The 23103-nt window shown below is 40.4% G+C and overlaps 1 protein-coding gene across 1 annotated transcript; it reads right to left on the reverse strand.

Annotated features, from left to right (window-relative positions):
• Nucleotides 1-25: 25 nt before the first annotated feature.
• LOC103473356 (electrogenic sodium bicarbonate cotransporter 1-like) lies at nucleotides 26-21986 on the reverse strand. Its single transcript, XM_017308034.1, has 22 exons — nucleotides 21846-21986; nucleotides 20705-20865; nucleotides 20446-20625; nucleotides 19526-19602; nucleotides 17604-17761; nucleotides 17417-17504; nucleotides 15848-16002; nucleotides 15117-15242; nucleotides 14474-14648; nucleotides 13426-13559; nucleotides 11879-12141; nucleotides 11579-11631; nucleotides 11273-11458; nucleotides 10555-10668; nucleotides 9199-9360; nucleotides 7361-7539; nucleotides 6841-6913; nucleotides 6300-6368; nucleotides 5256-5429; nucleotides 4533-4697; nucleotides 3948-4015; nucleotides 26-2936 (listed from the first exon to the last, which is right to left on the reverse strand). Exons 2-22 carry the CDS (start codon nucleotides 20778-20780, stop codon nucleotides 2843-2845), a joined length of 2769 nt encoding a protein of 922 aa, XP_017163523.1. The 5' UTR covers nucleotides 20781-20865; nucleotides 21846-21986; the 3' UTR covers nucleotides 26-2842.
• Nucleotides 21987-23103: the final 1117 nt, after the last annotated feature.

Below are 23103 nucleotides of genomic sequence, written 5' to 3' on the forward strand. Positions count from 1 at the left end.
AAAAAAAAAACAAGACGACAACACATTTAAGAATCATTCCGATTGTTTTATTGCTCTCATTTAAAACACTATCTCATAGAAAAACACTGACACTTTAATTCCTTCGGAGTAGCCTGACAGTTTAGCACATACGATGCGTGGTAGAAAATTGGTTTCAGTGTCACAGGACGATAAATATAACAGGTATGGAAGCAGAATGAGAGAGGCCGGCGTTTCAAGATGTACAGAGTACGGAAACAAAGAGGAAGACCCGGTGGGCTGGATTATTGGGAGGAAGAAAAAAATGCAATGTTAACAGTCATTAGATTCACATTTATAAAAAAAAAAAAAAACATACTGTAAGAGATGAATCAGAGCCGTTTAGCAAGACCAATGAGTGACAAAATAGTGTGCGCATGTGAATATTGTAATGTTGGAAGTAATATGTTTACACAGCTCAAATGATTTGGATGCATTAACACACACACATAAAATCATTTGCATAAATCAGTTTGGTACCGGTGATGAGCTTGATTGAGCAGGAACATTGGAAATGTGTTTACTAAATGAAAATCGGAATACAGTGCTGCAACAAGCATTTGTCCAAAATAAGGTATTTCTTTTGTTTTGGCTTTTCAGTCGCATGTTTCAGATCATCAATCTAGATTTAAGAGGAACCAACCCCATGTGAAAAGGTTGATTTAGCTGCGATTTGGATGCATTTTTAATACTCCAGCTTGTTAAAAATTCAGCAAATAAGTCAGGGGGAAAAAACAGAACAAGTCCTAAACTAAGTCAAGCCTCAGGGTTCCTGACTTAAAAACAAGAAAGAGATTGGGTCAAAACAGCCACCATGGGAGAATTCACTCGCAAAAAACAACAACAAACAAAAAAAACAAAACAGAAAGGGCAATGTCACATGTTTTTCAAAAACTATTTTGTTCATCCCTAAGGCTTTTAGGGAAATATTCTGCAACTGAAAGAAACAAAAGTGGAACTTAGAAGATATTTCTGCTGTTAAGAGCATTTAAAAAAAAAAAGGAAAATGCAACTTCAAGATCTGAACAACGTTTAGTGATTCGCAAAACCAGAAATTCTGCTCATCAGTTTGTGACCTTCAGGTCAAGTAAAGTTGGGTTATGCAGCAGGACAGCAAACATCTGAAACACTCCCCCAGTGGAAGTCCAGACTTTCTACTAAGACGTCGAGGAATTTCAATGGGATCGATTATTTCCACATAATGTTGGCCTGATTTGTGCAGGTTTTTCTCCAATAAATGAAAAAAAGAGAAAAAGACAGAAGATTGCTGGTTTTGCTCACTGAGATTTTCTTTGTGTACTTCATTAGATGGTCTTTTACATTTTTATGTGGCCAAATAGCAAAAACGTAGAAAAAAAAAGAAAATCTGTAAGTAGGCAAACACATTTTGCAGCACTGTATGCATCTTTTCTGACTTTTTACTCCAAAAGACAATGAAGCAGTAGCTGGTCTGAATTTGGATTTGCATTATTAAAAAAAAACAACAAAACAAAGACTACAACCTAAAAAGTATTTAAAGATTAAATATTAATCAAATCATCAGCCTCTGTATAAGATCACATTGTAAAATAAAAGCTACCTAATAAAAGAATCGATTGTCTCGCGGACCAGCAGCACACTGAAGTCATAAGACGAGCTGAATCCTTTTATTCTCCTCGACTTCAGTGTTTGAAATATCATCAAAAGAACGAGTTGCCGTATATTAATATTAATGCCATGTTCAGTTCAAATGCAAACATTGTTCTTGTTTTTTTAAATCAGGTGGATTTACCCTTTCACATATCTGCTATTTCACTTTTTACAATGATTAAAAAAAAACAATAATGACAGTAATCATATGCCGTAAAATGAATCTGACATTTATACAGTGCCAAATTGAGGAGATACGGAATAAATCAGATTAGTGTTTGATCAGAAACCATTGCACAATAGACGCATTTCAATCATTAAAAAAAGAACAAAACAAACATGTCTGGCACCTAAAGAGAAGAAGAGGTAGAGCTACGTGAGGGTTTCAAACATCCTGGACTCTGTAAACAGGGAAACGACAGCTGAGTGGACGCAGACCACCGAGAAGACAAAGTGAAAAAAAACAAAAAACAAAAACTATTTCCATCTCTTTCATAAAATCCAACCAGCAAGCTATTTTACTGTGTGTTTAAATACAACAATAAATATATAGAAAAAGGTAAATGAGGCTGGGGAAAATAAAAATGAAGATGAAACCTGTGTTGATACTGAGACGAAGCTGCTATTTTTAATTTTGTTTTTTTTTAATTTGTTGGAACAAATCCGTTAAAATGTTTATAAGTCGGCTTGTGGTTTTTGCATAGATGACTTTGTGTAGGCCGTTTTGTTCGCAACATGTAAAAGGAAGACATGGATCCCAGCGACGTTCAGGTGAAGATTTCTTTCTAAAACAAGAAACTTGCATGCGAGTGTTTCATGACAATAATAATAAAAAAATTTAAAACTTTGGGTATTGGTATGTACAGAGTAACTGACTTAAGCAAATCATATAATTGCTATTGCTTCCAGGACCTCTGTTGATGCCTACAAACGTTATGTTTAATAAATTAATTAATAACACATACTTTCAAAAGTGAAGTCAGGTGACGTTCTGCTTGTTTTCCAGCCGACGACGCTGAAAACTCAGTACCACCAAAAGTGTTAAGACGAAATACTTCCAGCTATTTGGATTGAAATCCTCGTGTGAACTGTCATAGAAATAACCGCTACAGATCGGCACTGTGGTAATAAAATAAAAGTAAAAAAAAAAAAAGAGGACGTTTGCAGTGTTGTGCTGTTTGTGTACAGTTTTCTTTCACAGTTCAGTTTCAGAGCTCTTCCTGCCGAGGGAGCCGTTATCCTCCCGGTCGATCCTAATCCGAGGTGAGCCGTGTGAACCGCAGCCGAAACTGAGAGAAAGACACAAAAATAAAGTGACATGAAGCTTCTCGCCGCCTTCACATCGCCTCAGATTTCGTCGCATTTTGCGACCATAAACCTCAATGTCTTTAATTTATTCTAAAGTAAAACATATTTATCTACAAAAATGTCTAGTTAACTGCTGGATTCAGCCCTGATTATTCTGCCACATCTCAATAAACTCTTGTGCAATTTTTGAGTCCAGTCAAAGTCCAGAACTGAGCTGAATTGGGAGTCTGCAGTGATACTTTTGCAAACTTTTGCTTAGGGTTGAAACAACTAATCAGATTAATTGTGATTATTCAGTTGTTGAAATAATCATCAACTTAGTCAGTAATAGATTAATCGTTAACTGGAGTACACACATTAAAAAATGGCAATTTGCTAAAAGAACAACACACTCAGAGTAGAAATTAAGCTAAAATTGTAGGAAAAAAATCTACACATTTTGAAGTTAAGATAATAAAAAAAATGTAAATACATTCTACCCTGAACCCATCTAGTGGTATAGTTTGAACTTCAAAAGTTTCAAATTCTGTAAAAAAAAAAAATCTCCTATAAGTATATTTTTAATATGCAATTATTAACTAGTCAATTAAAAAAAAAATCAACAGATCAGCCCGACACTGTAGCCTTTTCAAGCACAATGTCTGAGCTTTTCACATGTTGATGTTAGAAATACATTAGTTTTAGCTGTAGACACAATTTTCGTAATAAAAATATTTACTTATTTTAAAAAAGAAATTTAATTTTAATGTATTTTTAAAATTGCATGAAAAAAAATCTTAAATAAAAAATCTGTAGAATCTACCATTTTACTTATTCGATTAATCGATTAATCGTCAGAATAATTGTTAGGTAGATTAATCGATAACTAAAGGAAACGCTGGTTATGACCCTACGTTTGTTAACTCAGAGGTTCTAATTGCAAGTGAATCTTTTATATAATTGTAAAAAAATATATAGGACAGCTGTGCAAAAGGAGGATGGTACTCACTTACACAGTGGGGGAGCCAAAGTACTGTTCAGCACGGTGAATGGGGGTTAAGGAAAGTTTGCGGCGAATCTCCTGAGGGGGGGGGGGGGGAAACAGCAAAAGTGTTTTGTCAAAATCCTAAATTTCAAATTAGGCTGCAGAAGCAAAAACTGGAGAAGGAAAAAAAAGCAAGCAAGCAGTGCAAAGCTTTATTTTTTTATTWTTATTATTTTCTCAGGGTTCCAACATGAACCTATCCGCTAACGGATTGAGCTGGGCAGGAAGTCAGAGTCAGCACTAAAGGGTGAGCGCGGCAGGAGAAGAAGCTTCGAGAAGCAAAGTCTGAGGAGCTCTCTTAGCGGGAGCAAAGCAATCCCTGGCCAGTAGTACTCACTATCCAAAGATTTATCCCCCAACATGGGCTCCTGTTCCATCATCTCCATAGAGATTTTTATAGAGGGGATATTTTCATGGTAGGGGTAGTCGGACTGTGGGAGGACGGAGGGACAACATTAACCGCTGGAGAGCTACTTTCTGACACGTCACATCAACAGTGGAGTCGAGAAAAAGTGCCATTTGTCTCCCATTTGTCCCACCGACGGCTACTTACGTAGTCAATTTCACTGTCGATGCTTCCCTTCTTCTTGTTTTTCTTCTTCTTCTCGTCCTCCTTCTTTTTCTTGTCCTTCTCCGGGATCACGTCATCCAGGTAGCTGAGGTCGTGCTGGGAGAACACGTAGTCCATGGCCTTTCGTACGGCAACCAACGCCAAAATCTGCGAATGGAAGCGCAGGGAAATCATTCTCAACAGAAGGTTGGAGAATTTATCAATCCGTAGCAATACGTATCGCGATAAACGCATTGTCAGTATCGGTCGATATATACATCTTATGGAATATTCAATGTATAGGATATTTACTGAAGTCCTATTCAGAACTGTGCAGCATTTCTGAAGATGTAGGCAGAGGAAAGACTTTAGCGGCTTAACTTCTCATGATTAGATTGGTGGCATCAACTAACTCACTCACTAGCAACAACCTGCAGAGTAATGTGCAAGGCAACAATTTCGGTTTTTGCCACCGTGCCTCGTAACGGCTTAAAATGTACAATGGCATGGAAAACCATGGCTAAAGCAGGAAAGGTCATGCTACCAGTTTTGTAGTATTTCAGATATTTAAAACAAAAAATAAACAATTACTGATATTGACATTTAATCGATGTCAGCCGATATAGCACGTTTTTCTCGTGGTACTCGTGGTTTTTTCAGACACACAGTCCGGCCCTGTCCTTTGTGCTTCAGTTTTCACTCGGCTACACGTCAGGCAATCCTCACCATGACGGGGAAAATGATGGCGGCTACGGTGGACTTGAGGATCCAGAGCAGAGCCAAGCACAGGACCTGGATGAAGGTGAAGAGGTGGATGCGTCTCTGGGGAACGTGGCGCAAGTAGATGAGGTCCGGCTGGTGCTTGGCTGGCATGAGGAGCAGCTGCAGACGGTCCATGAACTGTCGGGGATTTTGATTTTTTTTATTCAAAGCAGACAATGAGATGAAGAAAAGTGAAATGAAAAGAAATCAGTACTTCTGTTGTGGGTTTTTTTTCCCCACAAAAGCGTTCAGAGAAAGGCTGGCGCCTGAGAACTGGTTCTTAACTAGTTTTATTGGAAGTAAAAAGCAACAAAGAACAAGCCTGTCATTTTACAAAAGGAGGGCCAGCCCATCACAAATCTCTGTTTGGCTGTTTGGTTTCAATTCTGACTACAATACCCAACTTTTGATCAGTGATTTAAACACTGATGGACAAGAATCTACACAACAACAGGTGATACTGAACAGTACTTATATGCCAAGAATATACAGGTTTGTAGTTATAGTTACTCATTCAATAGTTTGGCTCTTTTCAGGTTATGTACATGTGTTGCTATGACGATACCTAGTGCCTACCAATACTAATATTAACTCCTCTTTGCCATTGTAACTAAACCGAATGTAATTGGAAACATTTTTGGAGAGGGGGAAAATGTATGTGACAGCCCAAAAGAGTATTTGCATAACTCTGAAAAGAAAATGACTTGAGTTTTTGTACATAATAATACTATTCTGAAAAGTGTGGATTTGTGCATTTGTATTCAGCCCATCCTGGTACACAAATTTATTTTGTATTTAATTCAAATGCAGTTTCCTCCTTAGATAATTCCTTTTTTTTTTGTAGATTTTGTAACAAAAATAAATGTTCACAACTATCCACTTAATGATGGTTTGCTGCACAAAATCTCAATGAGCAACTGTGAAGTTTATTATTGCAACATCAAATGTGAGACTCACAGAGGGCTATGAAAAAGTAACGTATAAGCTAGTTAGAGTAGAGCAACTCACCTGGACACCATTAAGAGACGCCACGCCCATATAGAGGAACACACCATAGAGAACAGGCATCGGGATGAACTGCAGAGAACAAAGCAAAAACAATATCCATTTTATACATGCAGATGAATGTAGTATCAGCAGCTAAAGTTAAATTATAAATAAGAAACCAGAATAGTTTTGTGTGTTAAAGCTCCAGCTAGTTTAAAGTAGCTCACAGATAGCAGATTAGACAACAGTTTGAGGGGAATCTACTTTTCCACGCCTGGAAAACAAAATGGTCACCAGGGGGCGCAGCAGCTCCAACAACAGCCTCCGCTCAGGTTCTTTCCCAGCTTAATGAGGGAATGGAAACTCTACACTCTTCTCCAACTGGAGCTTAAAGTCCTGATGAATTTCACATCGAATTAGTTCAGGTACGGGGGCTTCTAATCGGATGAGTGGAAGATTTTAAATGATTTTTAAAACATAAAGACAAGTGACGAGAGCTCGTCCAAAAGGGACGGACTGTAATCCGCGTTTCCATGGAGGAATTAGGAGCTGGACGGAATACCTTCAGTATAGGAGCCATGAAGACGGAGAGTCCTGTCAGGAGGAACACAAAGATGCCAGTGACTCTTTGTTCCCTGGATGAGGGCGGGGGGGTGGGGGGGGGGAAGAAATAGGAAAATCAACATCATTTGTAAAGCCTGAAAGTTTTCACATGCAAGGACTCTGACTTCTGAAGCTTTATGATGGGTTCTTAGCACGTAAAAGGGGGAAAAAGTTCATAAAAACAATGTTATGGAAATTTATGTCATCAGCTATAGAGACCGACGACGACGTCATGGAAACTGATCGGAACTTTTTTTTTTTTTTTAGAAAAAATCTTTTCCTGATCTGAGCAATACAGCAATTAGTTTGATTTTTACAAACTGAGTGTATTTATATGCCACAAATGTATTAAAAAATTGGAATAGGAGATTTTTAATAGAAGCACTCGGTGAGATCCTTCTCACCAATACTTGAAAACACGTGAAAAAACGGCCGTAAATACGATAGAAGAAATAAATAAAAATGAAGCAACAACTCACCTGACGCCCAGGAACTTGGGCTGCTCTCCGGGGGCGGAGGTCTGGGTCTCCATTTTCAGAGAGTCAATGTGGGCGATGGAGATGACGGTAGCAGCTACGTACCATGGCAACCCCATGAAGGAGCAGAGAATTATCAAGACGGCCACCCAGAACAGGTCCAGGTGATAACCGGCCCCTTTCTGAGCACAAACAGGGAGAAGACAACGGGTTTGATAGGGTTATGATGGATGCATCTACTGGAGTAGATGCAACTTTTTACTATGATGTACTTTTTAATTTTACTTGAATAATCCTACTATGAAGCATCGCTACTCTTACAACAGAAGGATTTCTGGATACTCGGCCCACTACGAGGGACTTCGTTGAATTAAAAACGAGCTTATTTTAACCAAAGATTCACACACCTACGTTGTGTGTTTTATATTGAAATAATTTTTTTTGGGGAAAAAAATTGTTCTTTTGCTGGACTTGGTTGTTTTGTAGTTATTTTATTTATAGGAATTATTTTCATTTTGGTCTTTAAAATACCAACATTTCCACATAACTTTAGGTTTTGGTTTATCTAATGATGTCATTTAAAAAAAAAAAATTAAGTGACCAAAGTTTTGATCAGTTACTCGATACTTGAGTTGCCTTTTAACCAAAGACCTTTTTTTCTTTTTTTAAATCCGAGGACTACTTTTTACTTCTACTTGAGTAAAAATATGAAATGCCTGGCACTACTGACTAAATGAGCTGGCCTTTCACATTACTTATGGAAAAAGCTTAAACAGCTGTGAATATTTTGTGTTGTATTGTATCTACTGTTAAGAAAATAAATTTAAAATGTGCTAGTTTTAAAACTTAGCAACATGTCTTGATTGAAATAGCCTAATTATAGTTTTTGGACTAATCTTTAGGTTACCTGTAGCTACAGCAGATTGCCTGCCGAATCTTGTGATCTACCCTTTTGTCTGTGTGGGAAACAATCAGGAGAAGTTCCAGCTTTCACACTGATCTGTGATGAGCTATAAAACAGCAGGAGTTCAGACCAGTGGAGGAGAAGCTCTGCTTAGATAAAGGAGACAACTGATGTTTGATCTTGAAAACAAATTGCAGGGAGTTTCTAACTTTAAAGAGGGTCAGAGACAGCTCCTGGTTGGATGAGCAATGATACGCCTTATTTGAATAAATTAAAGACAAGAATACGCCTTTATATAAAAGTTTGTACTCAGGAGTAACAAATCAGATTTGCTCTTGCAACTCTCCAAAGACGTCTTTGCTTTCTTTCTTTGTTTCTTTCTTTCTTCTTCTTTTCCATTTGTCTCAGGTAAATGAATGTCTGTTTTAGTCTGTATGAAGTGTCTGTGTTGCTGATGTCATGTTATGCTTTTAAATATTAAAATAAACTCTGAAAATGTATGACGTGGAGCGTTGACTGTCATCTCTGTGTGGCTTTTGTTTCCACGAATGGAATCATTGAATCCGGGAGGACAAGAGAATATAACGAGCCAGAAGTTAATGATTTTATACTCTACACTACCCACCTTTGTGAATGAATGAAAACTAGCTTAAATTAAAAAAAAAAGAGTCCTTTCTGCCCCATGTACTTAAACGCCTCATTTATTACTGAGCTCTTTGTCTTCACCATCTTTTTTCCAATGTAATTTAAAAGTAGTTATCATATACAGCTCCAGAATATTTCTTAAGTTGGTGGTTCAAAAATGAACCTTTTGCCACTGCAGTACTTTACAAGGTCAAAATGTTCAATTTTCCTTTAAAAAAAATGTGATTACTGATGTATGACAGATATAAAGATCTTCTTCGTACATTTGACAACGTTCAGGTGAACTGCCTACCTTTAGCTTGTGTTCTTTCCTGTTCACAATCACCGCAGTGATCTGCTGATCCATGAAGATCAGAATCGTGACCAAGAGGGCGGGAAGTGCAGCAGCCAGGTACACCCACCAGGGGTTTCCTCCAAAAGGAGGAATAAACCAGCCCCGTGCTGGACTTGTGGGCTGAATAAAGAAAAATAAAGGGGAAAAAAGCATTAGTTGTAATGGTCAATACTTCTGTTGGACAATCCACATGCAAGAACATGGCTAACATCCGAAGCATGAAATTAAGGAAGCAGGTACCAAAACCCAAAGGTTTCGATTACTTGTGCATTATTATGTGCAAAGAAAGCCGCCTCTGTGCTCGCAAAGAGAAGTGTCGGTTCTCACATCACCTGTAATCACCTTTTGCCCACTCCTCCACCGAAAGGGAGGCCTGCCAGCCAGCCGTCCAACATTTGAGCTCAGAAATCTCCAAGCATGCCTGTGTCTTAGTTTCAAGGTAATATGTGTCCAACTGAGCAAACTACAAAGAGCGCATTGAGCAGGGGACTTTAAGGAATTAGGGAGGCTTTCTTGCAGAAACATGGATCATTAACAGTGTAATCTAAGGAAACAGCACTCTGCTCACCACAGCACCGGCCTTTGTCTAAGGTGGAAGGGGCGTCCAGCGTCCCGGGGGCCCGTGTGAGGCCCCCAGACTGACTTCAGTTCAAGAACGGCATGTTTGGCCAACCCAGCACAGGTGTCAAATGTAAATGGAGACTATTCCATTTTTAGTTTAGCAAAATTATCGCAGACAAAGTCAGATTTTCTCACAATAAAAAAAAATATGTTGGCAATAAAACAATCACTGGTCTTTGAATGACCACTCTCTTAGCGTTCTCTTGCAAGCAAGCACCCACATCCATCCACTTTTACTCAAAAGCTGAGTTTGATGCACCCAAATCTGCTTCTAATTAATGTATTTAACATGGATTAAAACAGTAAGAGTTTTCAAATAAACTGCAACCTAGATATTGATTTTATGGCTCAGAAATGACTAAAGGTTATAGTTTTTCCAGTTGATATGTAGAAAATTTGCAAAACATTTTTTAAATACAGCAACATTTTTGTAGCAATAATAATATCCACACCCCCTTTCTAACAACAAATCTGACTACTTTATTTGTTTAACTAAAAAAAAATCACATGCTTAGTTTATTGTTGAGTTGATAAAAGAATATTTTCTTGGCCCTCAAGTCGTTTTGACTTGACGATTTTGGCCCATGTGTCAAAAGTTTGGACAACCCTGGTCTAAAGCATATCCAGCACCAAGACGTCAAGCCCACTTTGAAAACCATGCATCTATGTGTATTTGAAATGTGTAGCGATTACCTTAAATTCACTAGGCACTATGAGCTTTGGAGTGTCCACACCGACCAAGGCGTCAATGCCACAGAAGAGAAGAATGGTCAAGATGATGGCAAAGTCACTGATGAGCTTCCTCACCTAGACAGGGGGCAACATCACTTAGAGAGTTTATTTTAAGGAAAAAAAAATAGCTGAAAATGTTCCACCGATTACTAATCAAAGGTAACTCTAAACTGCTGGGTTTTTGGTCTCGATTTAAAAAAAGGAACTAGGTGTTTTGGCATCTTTGCAGTTTTCTGGAAGTTTGTTCTGGATTTGTGGTGCATAAAAGCTGAATGATGCTTCTCCATGTTTGCTTCTGGGGATGCAGCGTAGACAAAAGACAAACACATGGAGGAGTTTCTAGATCTTGCTTGGACTTTTGTCCTTTGATCCTAGAAATGTTCTTCAGGTGATGGAAGGCCGACTTTTGAACTGTCTTTATGTGTCTCTGAAGGTTCAGAGACAAGCCGATTTTGGGCCTGGTGTTGTACAAACAAAAATGTCAGAAGTAAGGCTTCCAGATGTATAGCGCCCCCTAGAGTCGATAGTCTGCAGAGCCTTTAGCTGCCAATACAGCAGAAATTCTTCTGTATCTCTATCATTTTGCAGAATTACAGACCAAAAGCTTTGCCAGTTCTCCTTTGAAAAAGACCTACAGCTCAGTCAGAGATGAGCTATTGTTCAACTGTTCATCACTCACTGTTGTGGGGAAGAATCTACTCGTCTTGAACTTCTTCAGAGCCATGGAGCAGGTGTAGGTCCCAAGGAACAGGATGAAGGACATCAGGGTAATGTCAGGCACATAGTCACAGGCCTTTCCGACCAGCAGCCCTCCAAACTCCTTACACTGATGCTGGGTCAGGGACGCCCAGGTGGCGTTCTCCTGCTGGAGAGGCCAGGAGTAAACAAAGAGTTGGGTGAGAACAAGTTTGAAAAACCGATCCCTGAATCCAGGCTGTTTACACTGTTCAGTTTTGTGTTTTTAGAGGACAAGGACACCACATACCAGATCAGTACGGTTTGTCCAGGCAGAAGTATCAAAGAGTGTTGATGAATTACCTAGAAGGAAAAAAAAAAGGAACAATGATATCTAATCAGTGAAGCGGGAATGCTTTTGATGTCAGCTGAATCGCTCTTTGTCAGTTTAAATCTGATATAGAGGATGGGAAAGTCAGCAGGAGTGTCATTTGTTATTTCCAACGCAGACGTGTAAATAACACACAAGTCCCGGCACCGTGACAAATTCAGCAACATCAATCAGCACCACGGTGACCGGGTTTGGTCTGTCAAGCTGCGGGATACGCACCCGGTACACAGCGGCAGTCGTACTGAGTGATGAGGTTGTGATCGAACTCCGAGTTGATGGGGTTGTGCTGGGCCAGCTTTATCATCTTCTTGAATGCGTCATAGATGAAAATGAAGCTAATAAGCGCAGAGAAGCCTTCCTCTGTGAAGCGTGTGAAGTACTGCACCAGGAAGCTTGCATCCGTGGCGACCAGCACCAAGCAGAACAAACCAGACCACAGGCCGATCCACAGCCGAAACTCGAGGTAGTCGAAACTATTGTCTCTGAGTACGGACGAGGAGGGGGGGAAACAAAAAAAAACAAAATAGTTTCAGTGAAAGTGGCAACTTAAAAAGACCGCTACGCCTCTGAGAATTCAAATTTTTAACACAAACTCAGTAAACAAAAGCTCTTGTGATACAATACAATATTCTTTTAAGCAAACGCCACGCAGCATTAGCTGCAGCAGACAAGCTAATGTTAGCTGACTAACAAGCTAGTGTTGGCTTCTTGGACTTGTGTTACAATTTTAGAAGTTTTGAAATAATCTCCAACCTTCCTCAACGTCCTGATTTTGACAGACGCTATTCTATTAATAACATTGATTTCCAAGTCAACGATTTTAGATGCACCTGTTGTAGGTGATGTCATATTATTTAAGCAGCAGTAGGAATAACTGCTACTTTTCTGCTTTAAATAAAAGTAATGAACATTTTTGTTAAATATATTTGTGTAAATACCTTCATGTTTAAGTATCATGTTATTATGATAATGTCGTACCAGGCCCATGACAGCTCTTCGATAGAGAAAGCTAAACCCTAAATTAAAGGGCTCCACATGCAACTGCACCACATGCTTTTATCTATTTACCATCTGTGGCGCAGGGCATGAAACGCTTGTGTGCAGCCTAGCAGCTGCTAAGAACGCCGGAACCGCTTGCAGGGCACAGACACCCACAACATTCTCCACTCGCAGCGTAAAAATAAATGAGAGTGAATTATTGATAACGGAACAGAGTCAGCATGTTGTCTGGTAATGCTAGAAGACCGACTGAGGGGCTTAGAGCAGAGCCAAGAGAGAGACATTGGCATTAAACAGCCTTTAGTGTTTGTGAAATGATTCTGTACGTACAATTTTTATCATCGTGTGAGGAAAGATCACTCATCTGAATGCTGCTGAGTTCAGCGCTATCACAGGAACCAGGGTTTTTTTTGTTTTTTTGCAGCGTGCCCAACATCGTGTTCTAAATAAGGTTTGACGCTGTTCTTGTCTAATCAATCAGAACAGGAAGCTAACAGTCAAACCGTTCTGCGAACAATCTATAAGTGCCAAGAGATTTACACCAGGAACTATCGGCCCACTTGCAGCAATCTAAAAAAAAAGAAAAGAAACATCCGATGCAAAGCTTAAGCTGTGCTCTACGTGTTGATAGTTTCTTGAAAGCTGCTGCTCTGGATTCTCAATCGAATTTCCTTCTTGTCTTTATTCTTTGCGTCATGTTTGCATGATGACTATACAGTCACAGGAGAAATCCTGTGACTGACTAGGGTTGACTGGGAGGTACTCACTTGCTGAAATTGAAGAGAAGTCTTTCGAACACAAGCACCGGGCCCGTGCTACTGAGGATAGTCAGGGGCTGACCAGCTAGCAGGCAGAACACTGCTCCTGACAGCGCCGTACCGAGGAAACTTTCCAGTACTCCCTGCGGCGCACATCAAAAACAAGTTAAGATTTTTTTCACCGAGGTGACAGAGTGAAGAATTGAAGCAAAGTATGACTATAAATGTACCAGAAACACATTTTATCACAAGTATTGTACAGCTTTACCATCACAAGTCAACGCTAAATTTGTTCTTATGCAGATGACACTTTAGTTTTTCTTGGAGATAGCATAAATTGGGGTGGGCCCATTAAATGTTTATTAGTTTACAGCATAATGTTGAGGAGAACAATGAACAGCAGAGTTCTACCTCTGAAGCAATGACTAAGAAAGGCTATCCCAGGGCAGGGATTCCCTCTTTACCCAAATTAGAAAACAGGATTGCGGAACAGTGATGAAGTCCAGGATTGAAGGGGGGGAGGGTTCATTTAACACCCATGCTGAGGCTACAATGGCTGAGTAATCTGGATCTGTGGTTATTTACAGCTCTGGCAAATCCCCCGCACACGGCCGATGCTCTCTGCATGTGTCCGTCACAGCAGAGGCCAACGCAAGTATGGCTCCCACCAGACAGGCCATCACCTAACAGGTGCATGTGAATGATGGCGGCCAACACTGCGTGCTATTATAGATAAGTTAAAAAGTCCTGAAAGGAATCCGCAGTTTGGTTCAGCAAATGGATTTATTATGAGCTTCTAAGCCTTAAATTAGCATGGCTTAGCAGCTGAAGAGACAAAATTGGTTTAACACGAGGAGCGATGACGGAACGATGAGCTCAGCTGACGGCCGATGCCAACTCAGCGTCCACTGACTCCGCGTCAAAACTTGGGATTGTTTAAATGACTTAAAGTTAACAGGTAACACATCCGGTCGCCCAGGTGCTGCACTTTTTACATCGTCCTCATTTCCTCCTTGCTTTCTTAATCAAACAAAGGCATTTTGAAGAGTAAGGCTACCTGCATGTTGTCTGTAGCGTCTCCAAGCAAACCTCCGAACGTGATTGCGTTGGTGACCGTGCCCAGATAGATGAACAGGATGGCAGACAGAGACTGAATGTGGAGGGCGTCGCAGAAGTCGCTGGCGAAAAACGGCAGCTTTCGCTTCACGTCCAGGATAAGACCTCCGCAAAACCTTAAAAAGACAGAGAGAGCCGTTGGAGTTCGTCAGCTTCACGTGACAACTCAGTTTGATCAAAGAAATTGGAGGTGCACAAGGTGTGATAAAGATCGGCCTGGGTACGTTTCTGTCAGAGTTTCATAAGACGGGGAATGTTCTGAACAAAAGAAACACAATAAGGTTATTCAGCTGTGAAGTGCGTCCATTGTTCTGTAGTTTCTTGTTCCTCACTAAAAAGTTTACTAGAGAACAAAGGCTGAGAGACTTTCATTTGACTCCAGACATGTGTCCTCCTGACAGCAATTGGAGACAATCAGGATTATAAAAAATGATGCTAATACACTCATGTCAAAAACTTTCCACAAGAAAATTCCAAAACATACCAAGCTTCTTTTTTTTAAAGCTGTCAGCTCCTGTCGTTCTCATTTAAACTTGTCTCACAACTTATAACGATTTCACAATGGCATGAAAAATTTGAATTACTTTTTTGTGCACTGCAGCTCCTCTCCCACTTGGTGCCCTCCTCCTCCTCCTCCGCCTCCGTGTCCCGTATCATGGGGGGTGTCCCCGTTCATCTGAGGAGCCTCTCCTCCGGCGTACATGTTCTTTCTTTAAAAGCACAAAAAAAAGTATTGCTTACAGATTAAAGAAGAAAAAAAAAGAATCTTGAAATAAATATCTACGATGCAATAAATGTTTATCGTAAGGATGCGTAGCAAAAATAAAATTGTCTTTTGTTGTGTGGCAAAGTCTCACGCTTTGAGTGTTAGAAAAACACGATCAGCATTTATTAAAGAACCTCTCTTCTTCACTTTTCTGGCAGACATTTTTTTATTTTGAAGGGGTGATCCATTTTGTATTTTGAAGGGGTGATCCATTTTGTGGAAACATAACAGATTTTATGAATATTACTCAAGATCCTCAGGCATTCACGTCAAAACAGATTGCTTCACTTTTGATATTTAATTAAATGTTGTGGTCTCAGAGGATCACACGCCCACATGGTCTTATTTGGTTTTGTTTGATGTGAGGCCACTGACGGCAACATAAGCATTACGCAACATGTCAAACAGCAGAGTCGGTTTGTTTACTTTAAAGGCTTCGTCCAAATGTTTCCATTCGCTAATGTAAAATCTGAAAATACAAAGTTAGGCGACCAAAACTAAAACTAAAGGTGTCACGTGACGGCTAATCAAATGTGGATCAGATCAGACCTTTTGTCTGAGGAGGGAAGGGACTTGGGCGGCTCGATTCTGATGTCGGGGTCCCACTCGCCAGGAGGAAGGACGATCACTTCGTCCAGGAACTCATCGATTCCAGCCAGCAGGTCCTTCCTGCCTTTCGCTTTGTAGGCGATGTCGTGAAACACCTTCGATTGAAACAAAACCGACCGATTACCATTTAAGAAATGAACGTGTGCTTTTCTTTTTTCTTTTTTTGCAATCCAGTGCCTGGAAACAGAAACAAACAGAAAAAAAAGTCTGCAACTCCAACAACTGAGTGGAAAATAAATATTTCCCAATAGCTTTATTTACCGGAGTGAAGGATACAGCACGTCACTGACTGTAATTTATGGCACCTAAAAATCTCCGCTATGCAGATGTTTCTCAATGCGCACACACATACGGGTTTACGCCAGCACCGAGGCTTCCAGTGTGTATAGTACTACCACTAAACAACATGTGAGGCAGCAAGTCAAAAATACTTCAAACGTCTGACAAACCTGCGACACGACCACTCTGGGTGGGAGCTGAGGGCGTAAAGTTTAACTCGAGGAAATCCAGAGAAAACTCTTCCTAAAACTACTATATCAACAGAGAGCATGTGACCGGGAGAGCTGAGGCCTGTGGGAAAAATGCAGGCCAGGTGCTCCCAGTATTAAAAATGCTAAAGGCGTCGACCTTTCTGACAAATATTGTGGCAGGTGTACAAAAGACACCAAGCAGGAAGATTTAAGAAATCCTTTACTCCAATCGTTTCCTTATAATTTCAACTGGAAGTTAGATGACAGCGGGACTGTTTCCTTATTGGTAGAGAACACGCTACGTGGCCAATTTTATAAAATCACAACCAGTTTGCTCCTGTGCACTGCTTGCCAGGGTGCCAGATAGTCTAGCCGCATCATTTTACTAATCCAACAAATCTGGGTTTTCCAAAACAATCCTAGTGTTCGGCCTTTACAATAACGTTAACAGGGGAGAGAGATGCTTTACTGGCTGCTGTGGCTTCCTGTCTTTCCGTGGTTTATCACGTGCTCCGTGCTCAGAAGGTTGCACAGAAAGCAGCGGAAACTCAGGTTGTTAACGTTTAAGACGTACAAAGCGAATATAAGGTAAGCTTTACGAAGCAAGAAACCAACTTTTGAAACCGTTTTTCGCAAACGATCACCTGGAACTGCTTTAAAATACGAGACAATGATCAAAGTGTGACACTATAAAACAAAGTAACATGCAACCGTTAGCCTAGCATGGAAACATCTGTGGCAGGAGCAAGAGGGGAATTTATTAATGGCAGCAGACTGTACAGATTATGAACATTATTGGTGAATCAGTTAAATTTGACACCAGGAGAAAACTAATATGAACCAGGTGGTGAAATCAGTGTTTGCATGTAGCAAACACTGATTTTTATTTTACCTTTGGCATATTACTAGACTGGGTCTTAATATTTACCAAATGTCTATTCTTAAATGACTAAATTAGTATTGGCAGACAAGAAATATCTTGATCTGGACATCTCTTCCATAATTTTTAAGAAAAAACATATTCTCAACATTGACTTACCTCATCGGACATCAGGGTAGCGATTGCTCTTCCGATCTCTCGGTAAGACTTGGACTTTCCTTTAGGTCCCAACAGTACAAACATAAATCTAGGTACGACATGAAAGTATTAATTTTGTTTTGTTTTGTTTAATTCATGTTTCCGTGTGACATCAGTAGGTCACAGGAGGATTTTTACAGCAGAGTACCTCGTGGGCACGGGGACTTCAGTAAGCGCTCCCAGCATAACGGCCTGCTGCAGACGGACAAAAGCAACAAACGGGGTTTCCAGGAAGTCCACCTCTCCGACCAGCACGTTTGATGCCTCGGCATCGCGAGGCAACTTTTTCATGAACTTATTCTTCAGCTGTGGAACAAATCAGAGAGAGAGAAGTCAGAGTGAATGAGTGAGGCAGTGGAATAACATAGAATACCCTCAGGATCAATACTTAGCTTGCAAGATGATTTATGAAGCACATATGATTCATCCAATATCTTCCATTTTAAAATTATGAAAACATGCCGACAGGACAAAGAAAGTAGTGTTGCTTTTATTGCCTTTAAGCATGTAGAACAGCAGTGGTGTCTGCCCCGTTGCTTGAATTATGTGGCAAAACGCATCTTGACTTTATGCCATCCAATAAACAAACCTGACAAGCGCATATATCCAAAGTCTACACCGGTCTTACTTTGTAGTTGACAAGGGGACAAACACACACGTTAACAGATTTGTTACAGTCCTAAAAACACCCATAGGTTGCAGCAGATTAAAGACACGGAGCAAAGTCTCGTCTTGCCTCAAACTCATAGTTGAAGGCACTCATTCTGACTTTTACTTTGACAAAAAAAGAACCCACGTGAAAAGTACTGCCAACCCCTCCCAGGGATCACACCGGTTCATCAAGGTAGGGCAATGCACTCCAGGACAACAACCTTCTACTGCCTCCCCATTGAGGAAACTGTGCGAAATGAGCAAAACGTGGTGCAATTGTGTTGTAAGAAAATTGCTTGGAATCATCAATAAGCAATGGAGTTGTTCTGTAAAACAAATATCTGTGTCTTGGCACACTAAGGGTTCAACTGTTTGACTTTGCTTTCAAGTGTAAAAAATAAAATAAGAGCATAAAAAAATCTGTATGTGTGTGCATTAGCATCAGAAGGTTTTGGTTAATTAGGCAGCGTTGTGATAGAAACGCTTTGCCGCTGTCCGCTTCCCACATCCAAGGAGTCATGTGCCTACTGCTCTTTATTTGGGTCAAATTCTTTTAAGCAGAGGCCATCAAATGATTAATAAGAAGTAAACAACAGTATTACGTCTAATCGCCGTATGAATTAGACGGCAGATAAAGACCTAAATAACAATCAATAAAAAAGGAAGTAGTTAAGGCCAAAGTGGTTGAGCACATCCACAGAGTTATTCAAAGTTTTTACATTTTAACCGGATCTGCCCTGCTTTTAACTCCTGCTGTGGATCCGTCACCATCAATATGACAACAACTTACAGAGAGCTACTCCATCCTGAACCATGGCGGTGGCAGAAACAGACAGGAGACAACTTAGAGAAGCCAAGATCTGTATAATGATTATCACATTTTTTTTCCCCCACAAATGTATGATGTAAATGAAAAAGCCCCGCCACAATAATTGGAACTCTTGCAAAGATGTGTGAAAACGCCTGAAATGTTTTATTTATTGTTTTTTGCAACAACAACGTATTTTAGAACAAATACTCAAAAAGAACAAAAAAAAATCAAACCTGAAAAATCATTTTACAACACTTACTGTTGCTCTCATTTCAAGGTACCTTGAGTATTTTTACTTTTTTAGTCGATCTGAATCTTCAAAATGGGAAACACCAGCGAACATAATATTCATGTAATTCATTCGCATGTTCATCGACACGGCAACACACAAAGAAAAGTCATTCAACTCAATTTACCCATGTTTACAGCCAGAGAAATATTTAAAAATAGGAAAACACCAAGAATTGTGTTTATATTTCAACTATACACCCTGAGGAGGATGGAAAGGGAGAATTAAATAAAAAAGTCTGGAGAGATAACTGTTGGTACAACCGCCTGGTTATGGTAAAAATCTATACATGTGGATGTGGATGGTGCTTTCACATTACCTGATCCTTTTCTGGTTTATCAGAGAAATCGCTCAGGCTGTTGGAGGTGAGGTTCCGGTGGGTCGTGGTAGGGCTACCTGCAGATAGACCATATGCATATGCCATGTTTGAATCAAAAAGACAGGACGACGCAGTAAATTAGACATTTTCTGCCTTACGGGAGGTGAGCAAGAGTAAAGAAAAGCATGAGTCGGGCAAACAGAAGGAGCCAGAAATATCAGCTAAATGTGTCAAGGCTTAAGCTTAACAAGTAATGCCAGATGGCCGTTCATTCAGCGAGGAGAGCTGGGCTGTGTGGTCATCTCAGGGCTTCTGCTTGTAGGCGTCAGCAGACACATGCTGCTTAAGCAACTATTAGCAAATAGAGAGTGTAAACTTTGGAATTTTACTCCTTCGCCGTTATTGGCAGAAAACAGAGACGATAACAATCTCTGTCGCCCAATTCTAATGCGTTCTAGTAAGAGTGCGTTGCGTCCACATTCGAGTCAGTCTACATGTCTAAATGTAAATGTCAGTGAGGCTCTGCTCTGTCCCGTGTTTTCACTTATGCGCCGCTTCTCAGATGGAGGGCCGTGACCTCACTTACAGAGGTGTCCCATGCTGGAGCTCCTCATGACCTCGCATGACTCCGCCGCGTCTTGTGGAATTAAACAAGGCACAGAGTGATCGAAGGAGGAGCGCGGTGCTGTCCCCACCCCGGACGCAGGAAACCAGCACAGACCCCAGGAAGATCAAGAGAGAGGGGAAGAGAGACAGGAAAAAAGGGAGAGAAGAAACAGTTTGGAAGGGCGGGGAAGAAGAAAAGAAGGAAAAGAGATTGGATCAGAAAACTATTAGTGCAGAAAAGGTGGTTAGTGTTTGGAGAAACGGTAGAAATGCTGGAATTGACAATGACTAAAATTCAGGAAAATCGGTATTACCATTTTCCTGATTTGAAAACAGCCGGCTTGCGCTGGAAACGCTCTTGCCGATGTCGGCAAGAGAGCGCAGGTTGGACTTCTTGGTCTGGTGGCGATGCTTTCGTAACAGCGTGTACACGACCTTCTCCTTTAGGTCTGCCTTCAGCTGACCAGTCTCAATCTGGCTGTCGGTGATCATCTCTGTAAAATGGAGATGTGAAGGATTAGGACAGTGTCGTCCGCAAAATAGTGAATTTTTTTGTGCGTCGACTCCACCGACCGACAACTTGTTGCAGTGTGGATGCCTCCATGTCTAGCAGGATTGTCCCCTTCTCAATGTATGTTTTGAGCTCCATCAAGCTGTGTAAGGACAGCGTGGCAACATGAGGCTTGCTCCAACGCTCTCCGCCTTTCTCCACCTTCTCCTCAAACTTAATCCACCTAGACGCAGCACGATGAAGACAAAGAGGCAAGGGACAATGTCAAGAGTTGCTTGGACAACACCCAAAAAGGCACAGAGTGTGATTGTCTTTGCTACAAATCCTGTTTTTGAATTGGTCACACTCCAAATGGTAAACAAAAGCATTCAGGTAAAAACTTAAATCAGTGGCTGTAAAAAAAAAAAAAACAGCAAGGTACCAGTGTGATGAAGCCAGTGTTCAATGGTGCTCAGACCACACACACGGATCATTTGGTGAAACAAGACTTTGTTGGCACCCTGGCTAAGCTTGTCCTCAGGGTACAACCCCGGGACTAGGATTCTTTTTTTTTAATAATAAGTGGCATCACATGTCACTGGTACAAAGAACTATTCACATGAGGCCAGAGGATGGGGTTTCCTCTCGGGATAGAGTATCCCTTTGGTCGTCGTCCACATGCCTGCGACCTGCCGTCTTGTCTAAAGAGGAGATACCATTCACTTGTAGGAGTTCATCTGCAGACACTCCCATTTGACTCTTGCTTCCTTAAATAGGAACGAATTTTAACTTGCAAGAAGCATCTGTTATCACCTTGGAAATTTCTGCGGCCTTGTAACATTGACTACGTACGTCAACGTTATGGAAGCACGCTTTTCTTTCGAAATAGCTTGAACTGATGCCTGTATCTCATCTTATTGAAAAACAAGCCGTGGAAAAGTAGTTCCAGAGGTTAAAGGTTGGGCCTGTGCCAAACTAAATCCTGTTGGGATCATGTGGGAGTTTGAGTCCTTTCCTGGTCTCACAGGGCAGGTAGTGCAAAACGCGATCAGATAAGAACATACTGGGAGTTCACTGGAGTGCAACCTATTTCCTTACACAATCATAAAACATGTTGGGATTGTGTTCCACGTTCAGGACTGTGAAGCAGGAAATTTCTCCCAACTCTGCCCACTGCAGAGCAATGAGGAGTTGGGTCGAGGGGCCGACTGCTGAGTGGCTCACCTGGCCGTTTCTTTCCATTCCAGCTCCTGACCGTCCACAGACAGGAGCTCGTCCAGCTCTGTGAAGAGCTGCGGGGGCGGCGGGCCGTCATCCTCCTCTCCCAGAATGAACCGAATCCTCTCAGCTGGAGAAACTACACAGCGAAGAGTTGCAAGGTTAGGACTCTCAAAATCAAATAAAGCATATTTTGTACCTGCGTTGTCTTGCAAAACAAAGCTTGAATCGAGGAATGTCGTCACACACATGTTGAATGTGTTAAAAAAATAGTTTGAAAAATTAGGTTTTGTTAATTGCTGTGATTGCTGAGGGACAATTTTATCTGAAGTTGGCAAAACAAAAACAACATATTTGTCCCGAATGTCTGCATTCAAAGAATAAAGGACCATGCTAAGATATGAAGATGGTACAATGCTATGCTGGCCACTGGGTTAGTGAGCTATACACTGTAAGAAGTGCAAATAAAGAGTTAATTCATGCAACTTTCAAAACATTTCGCATGTGCATATTAAATCCGAATTCAAAGGCATCGTTACATGTGGAGATTGGTTATTTTACAGTAGCCAGTTTGTCCTTACTCTCAGGGTGAAAAATATAATATCTCTATAACTCTCAGGGTGAAAAATCTAAAAAGAAAAGTTTTTTTTTTCTTTTATAAAAGAGTTATTAAAATCTAACTGTCCATTACGTCACAAAACCCAAGTGACAATATCTAAATATATTCTTCCATACACAGAAATGCTTGAAATACCAAGATATTGAATGACAACACGTGTCAGAGAGGAAACATTCAGCAGGTAACAGTAAGGCACAACGGAGCACAGAAAAGTTTCTCTTTTTCAATCCTTCCCTTTAAATCTCAAATTTCAGGAAGGATTTTTAGTCTCAGAGTGAGAATACACACAGAACGTTGTTTTAGAAATGCTAGCTGAGCTAATTGCTAATATAAAGATGATAACTGCTTTCTTGGCAGTGTGAGATTCATTGGCTTTCATACTAATTAAAGGTAACAATTAAAGACGTTTTACAGCAGGAAGGCTCAGAAGCATTTTTAAACATTGATTTTATAGTTAGTAAAATGAAATTGGAATCAGATAAAATTTTTATCAACAAATGAGAACTTGACAAAAACGTACAGGTTGGATATTGTTCATAATTTCTTTTTATCAGCCCCAGGAAGGAAAGCCTATGTTGCATGTCTTCTTACACACAAAACCTGCAGTTTCCTACATTATGTGGTATAACAGAGTTTATATATATA

This window comes from Poecilia reticulata, linkage group LG12 (assembly GCF_000633615.1).
Source record: "Poecilia reticulata strain Guanapo linkage group LG12, Guppy_female_1.0+MT, whole genome shotgun sequence".
In the NCBI taxonomy this organism is placed as follows: Eukaryota; Metazoa; Chordata; class Actinopteri; order Cyprinodontiformes; family Poeciliidae; genus Poecilia; species Poecilia reticulata.